Source organism: Dendrobates tinctorius, unplaced genomic scaffold (assembly GCF_039654945.1).
Source record: "Dendrobates tinctorius isolate UK_male_01 unplaced genomic scaffold, ASM3965494v1 ptg000075l, whole genome shotgun sequence".
Lineage (NCBI taxonomy): Eukaryota > Metazoa > Chordata > Amphibia > Anura > Dendrobatidae > Dendrobates > Dendrobates tinctorius.
The window spans coordinates 25,736,442-25,742,441 of NW_027361743.1; the positions used below are offsets into that span (position 1 = coordinate 25,736,442).

At 46.5% G+C, this 6,000-nt stretch overlaps 1 protein-coding gene across 2 annotated transcripts in view; it reads right to left on the reverse strand.

Moving 5' to 3' along the window:
* Positions 1-4,707, reverse strand: part of CPAP (centrosome assembly and centriole elongation protein) — a 73,787-nt gene extending 69,080 nt beyond the window's left edge. Inside the window, exons 1-3 of one of the 2 annotated variants that reach the window (XM_073583108.1) lie at positions 4,425-4,707; positions 3,635-3,746; positions 2,281-2,750 (exon numbers count right to left, since the gene is read on the reverse strand). In XM_073583108.1, coding sequence (XP_073439209.1) covers positions 2,281-2,685 — 405 coding nt within the window. In that variant the 5' untranslated portion in view covers positions 2,686-2,750; positions 3,635-3,746; positions 4,425-4,707. The remainder of the gene's footprint in view (positions 1-2,280; positions 2,751-3,634; positions 3,747-4,424) is intronic. The other variant, XM_073583107.1, reaches the window with a different exon arrangement.
* Between the last annotated feature and the right edge of the window lie 1,293 nt (positions 4,708-6,000).

Below are 6,000 nucleotides of genomic sequence, written 5' to 3' on the forward strand. Positions count from 1 at the left end.
ACTCACTCCAGAAGTTCATTGTAGATCTCTGAATGATCCAATGTTGTCCTAAATGACTAATTAAACCAAAATCAAATTTTTTGGCAACAATTACAAACGATATGTTTGGCGTAAAAGCAACACGGCTCATCATCCTGAACACACCATGCCCACTGTCAAATATGGTGGTGGCAGCATCATGGTTTGGGCCTGCTTTTCTTCAGCAGGGACAGGCAAGATGGTTAAAATTGATGGGAAGATGGATGGAGCCAAATACAGGACCATTCTTGAAGAAAACCTGTTGGAGTCTGCAAAAGACTTGAGAGTGGGACGGAGATTTGTCTTCCAACAAGACAATGATCCCAAACATAAAGCAAAATCTACAATGGAATGGTTCACAAATAAACGTATCCAGGTGTTAGAATGGCCAAGTCAAAGTCCAGACCTGAATCCAATCGAGAATCTGTGGAAAGAGATGAAAACTGCTGTTCACAAACGATCTCCATCAAACCTCACTGAGCTCGAGCTGTTTGCCAAAGAAGAATGGGCAAGAATTTCAGTCTCTCGATGTAAGTACAAAACTGATAGAGACATACCCCAAGCGACTTGCAGCTGTAATCGCAGGAAAAGGTGGAGCAACAAAGTATTAAGTTAAAAGGGCGGAATAATATTGCACGCCCCACTTTTCAGTTTTTGAATTTCCACAAAAATTTAAATTAACCAATAAATTTCGTTCAACTTCACAAATGTGTCCCACTTGTTGTTCTTGTTGATTCTTCACCAAAAATTTACATTTGATATCTTTATGTTTGAAGCATGATATGTGGGAAAAGGTTGAAAAGTTCCAGGGGGCCGAATACTTTTACAAGGCACTGTAGCTTTAGCAGATAACAAGAGTATTGCCCATTCAGCTCTGTGAAGCTGGATGCAGAGGCAGAAGAAGATGAAAAAAATGTAGTTTGCTGATACTGAACGATAATGTATTTGCCAGGATGACCTTTTAAAGGCATTGCCTGGGATTTTATATATATAAAAAAGGATTATTATTTAAATTTAAAGTAATTAAGGATTAGTCGCTTAATGAATGTCCCACTACTTCCGCAGTCACTGCCATTCCTGCAGTGATGGGTGTCACATCCATCATTCATGTCAGCACTGCAGCCAATCACGGATCTCACAGATTTCAAACCATACATGCAAGTATTCCAACCAAGAACAGCGATTGGCTGTATAGGTCATGTGGATCTTGCTGAACCAACAGAGACTACATAAACTAAACAGGAAACTACCGTAAAATTAAAGAAGCACTCCCATCAAAGTTTTGATACACTGCAATCATATTATACAGCACTGTGAGCTTACAATTGCTCATTTTGCTTTTCTACTCCGTTAATTCTATTTTCTCTGCTCTATGTAGAAATAGGAAGTCTCTTGTCCCTGCATTTATCATTCACCTGCTGACCCAGCTGCTCTGCTCCTCTCCCTGCCAGTGACTTTTGCAGTGACTCATGACATGCGCAGTGTAAATTGACCTCCTGTTTCTACATGCAGCTTAGAAGAATGCAGCTAGCCAGTTTTTAATCATGTGAGGCCATAGATCTAATGTAAAAGAGAAGAATTAGCTGGTAGAAAATAAAAATGAACAATTGTAAGTGCACAATGCTTTATAATATGGTGACTGCAATATGTTGAGAGGATAAAAAATTTGATAGGAGGAGGGCTTCTTTAATGTATTTAACATATTTCCTGCTTTCAGTGTTTTTTTAAACCTTTTCAGATTTGGGAATATGAGCTGTTTATTGTGGAGGTTTATCCTCACACACTACGATTTGAGGGGTTAGTGCTCCTCAGAAAAACAAAAGACTATCACCCGGGGCAGGTGTTGCATCAGCATAATAGTAAGTTTAGCTAAGGAACACTTCTCAAGGTACAAATAACACCTCATTATACACTTGCCAGAAGAATACAACACTCAAAATGATGCAATGTGTCAATAAGTTCTGCCATGATTGACCTCTTGAACACGCCACCTTCTAGTTACCGGGATCGCACAATGAGCAGTTAGGACTTACAAAATAAAGGTGTTGTCTAAAAGAAAAAAGGGTCAACTTTCTCCCCCCAGATACTTGTTTGTGGTCAGTGTATGGTGCTGCAACTTAACCCTATTTGGCTGCAAGAGCATCTAGAGCCCATGAACAAGTGCGGCCCTGTTTCGGGAAGAAAAGCAGACCTTCAAGATAATAACAACAAGTATAAGTAATGGGAATCACCAACCCTACGAGAAATTGATATCAGCTTTACCTGTTCCAGTTTTTTTAATAGTGGATCATTCAGTTCTTCTCTTAGAACGTCCTCCTCTCTGAACATCGCTCTGCTCAGTGGTCGACTTCTGCCACCTTCCCAATCAGGGTCTCTATGTACTGAAATGTGTCCTGCATGGTCCAGCTTGTGGGGCGCTGGTTTATGGAAAGGATTTTGGTGTTCGAAAGAGTCTTCACTCAATAGGCTACTGCTGCCGGAGAACGGCGTGGGAACCCGAGCTCCTGAAAGGGCACTAGGAGGCCTCAGGGTCTGTGCATCTTCACCCGGATCCAGGCTGGGGAAAGCAGAGTTCACTATGACTCCAGCACGCGCGATGTTTGACATGTACTGAGCCATAAAATTAGGATCACTGCTGAAATCTGGAGAGGAAATCATTTCTGGCATATTCTTCTAGGTTCTGCAGCTCTACAGGAACTGCAGGGTTAATTCCATACCAATCTGGTGGATCACTAAAATAAAAATGAGAGCAAGTTATAGTTGGAGAAGAGCTGTGGAGCAGAACACATCAATAAATCAAATAATATTGAGAGTTATCAAAAATAAATAAAAGATTAAATAAGGGGAAAAAATAAGATGTAATTTTAAGATAATTCATATTAATATTTTGGTTAAAAAAATAGTTAATCTGCAATACCCCACTGAATGATATAAGTCCGGATGCAATCAAGTTTTTTTCATTAATCGGACCAAAAATATGGTCACGTAAATGAGACCTAAGGGCACGTTCAGTTTATTTTTTTTTATGATGGATTTGGCGGGGAGGTACCATACATCAAAAACCGCTTCAAATGGACTTTAAATAATACAAAAAGTAAAAAATATAAAATATACCGTATGTGTTCACATCCCCCCCTTTTCTCAGAGCAAAATTAAAAAAAAAAAAAAAAAAGTATTTCTGCACAACCGTCCAAACTAATCAAATAAATGAATATGAAAAAAATCAAATGGCAGAATTTTTTTTTTTTTTTTTTTTTGCAAACTACCCCTTAAACAAAAAAAAATATAAATAAATAAATAAATAATAATAAAAACTACAGCTCATCCATCCCCATAATACAATCACTAATGCATCTTTATAGAGCAAAAACAAGAAAAAGCAACAACTAAAAAACATTATCCTGGAAGGTGGGACGGAAAAATCAAAATGAAGGAATGCCCATCGGGGCTGTCACCCAAGGACCGGTGTGAACGTGGAGCTGGTCCGGAGGGAGGGAGGAACCAGTTTTTAAGAATTCCCCCACGATAAGGACATGTGCACACGGTGTCTTTTTCAGGCAAATTCTGCCACAAAAAAGCCTGAAAAGTGCTCAACAAGCGTTAAAGCAAAACTGACCATTTGCGCAGCGATGTCAAAACGCCTTGCTGCGCCCATGTTCTGTCTTTAGTAGTGATAAATCATCCTAAGCAAGTTTTCATGCGCACAGGCATGGGTCCGACCCAATCCTCTTGGTACCATAGAAAAAAAAAAATGACAAGTTTATAGAAGATTTATCAGTTTGCTCTAAAAATGTAAAAAATAAAGAAATAAAGAATTCCTGATGTAAATGCCGCTGTCTCTTTAGATCCTGGTGTACGGTCAGCTCTTCCTTACATGTAAATGGAGTCTTATTAGCCAAGTGGGTGTGAGCTCAACTCTTCTTAGGTTGTCTTCATGGAGACCACGCCCAGTTGTCATATAAGACTAGATTTATAAACAGGGAAGAGGCGGCCATATCTTCGGATCGGAGAGATGCAGGAACAAAAGAAGAACGGTGCCAGATTCTGGAGAGCGGCGGGGTTTACACCAGCAAGCAAAAATGAAGTCTTTACGGGACGGAGCACAGAGACGAGCAGACACGCGGCAGCCACAACCCATCAGCCGTCCTCACCCCCGTATATATGGGGTCCCTCCTGAGGACCCCCGGTACTGCAGAGTCAGGACATGTATGAGGAGTCACCTGTGCCCCCCGCAGCATTCAGGGCCAGCAGGGGGCGCATCCTCTCATCCTCCACAGTCCTCACAGACATGACGGCAGAGCTCAGTGCAGACTTTACACTCTGCACTTGGAAGCAGAAAGTTGAACCAAAGCTATAACCGGCCATTGTGAGACGGGGGAAGTGTCCGCTTCCCCCCGCGCCATTACCTGCACATCCAGCGCTGCAGTCACCCAGGAGCCAAACGACTCAAACAAATATTAAATCCCCGGCTGCGCTGTCCTCCTGCCAAACCCTCTGCAAACAAAGCTGACCCGGCCGCCAGAGCGCACAGGACGACGGGAAAGGTAGTCCTGTCTGCTGCTCTGTTCCTGCAGCCGCAGCACTGACACAGAAGGTGGAGACTACATCTCCCATCAGCCCTTTCGGACAGCACGTTGGCTGTTACAAAGGCTTTCGGGTGCCGTTAGCGGCGGGAGCAGGGGAAGCTGTGGCGCACAGGGCTGTATCTATCTACAATAGAGTGGCTCCAATGTGAGGGGATGATGTCACCCTAAGGGGCGGGGCCTCCCCATTCCACTGACGACCCCATACCAGGAAGCGGTGTGAACTGTGAGTGGTGCTGAGGCTGCTGAAGAGGACTGAGGGGCTGCACCACGGACCCCTGTGAGGGGAGGACTGAGGGGCTGCACCACGGACCCCTGTGAGGGGAGGACTGAGGGGCTGCACCACGGAGCCCTGTGAGGGGAGGACTAAGGGGCTGCACCATGGAGCTGTGAGAGGAGAGGACTGAGGGGCTGCACCACAGAGCCGTGTGAGGAGAGGACTGAGGGGCTGCACCACGGAGCCCTGTGAGGGGAGGACTGAGGGGCTGCACCACGGAGCCCTGTGAGGAGAGGACCGAGGGGCTGCACCACGGAGCCCTGTGAGGAGAGTACTGAGGGGCTGGACCATAGAGCCCAGTGTGGAGAGGACTGAGGGGCTGGACCATAGAGCTGTGTGAGGAGAGGACTGAGGGGCTGCACCATAGAGCCGTGTGAGGATAGGACCGAGGGGCTGCACCATAGAGCCCAGTGTGGAGAGGACCGAGGGGCTGGACCATAGAGTCGTGTGAGGAGAGGACTGAGGGGCTGCACCATAGAGCCGTGTGAGGAGAGGACCGAGGGGCTGCACCATAGAGCCCAGTGTGGAGAGGACTGAGGGGTTGGACCATAGAGCCGTGTGAGGAGAGGACCGAGGGGCTGCACCATAGAGCCCAGTGTGGAGAGGACTGAGGGGTTGGACCATAGAGCCGTGTGAGGAGAGGACTGAGGGGCTGGACCATAGAGCCGTGTGAGGAGAGGACTGAAGGGCTGCACCATAGAGCCCAGTGTGGAGAGGACTGAGGGGCTGCACCATAGAACCCTGAGAGGAGAGGACTGACGGGCTGCACCATGGAGTCGTGTGAGGAGAGGACCGAGGGGCTGCACCATAGAGCCGTGTGAGGAGAGGACTGTGGGGCTGGACCATAGAGCCCAGTGTGGAGAGGACTGAGGGGCTGGACCATAGAGCCCAGTGTGGAGAGGACTGAGGGGCTGGACCATAGAGCCCAGTGTGGAGAGGACTGAGGGGCTGGACCATAGAGCCCAGTGTGGAGAGGACTGAGGGGCTGGACCATAGAGCCCAGTGTGGAGAGGACTGAGGGGCTGGACCATAGAGCCGTGTGAGGAGAGGACTGAGGGGCTGCACCATAGAGCCCAGTGTGGAGAGGACTGAGGGGCTGGACCATAGAGCCGTGTGAGGATA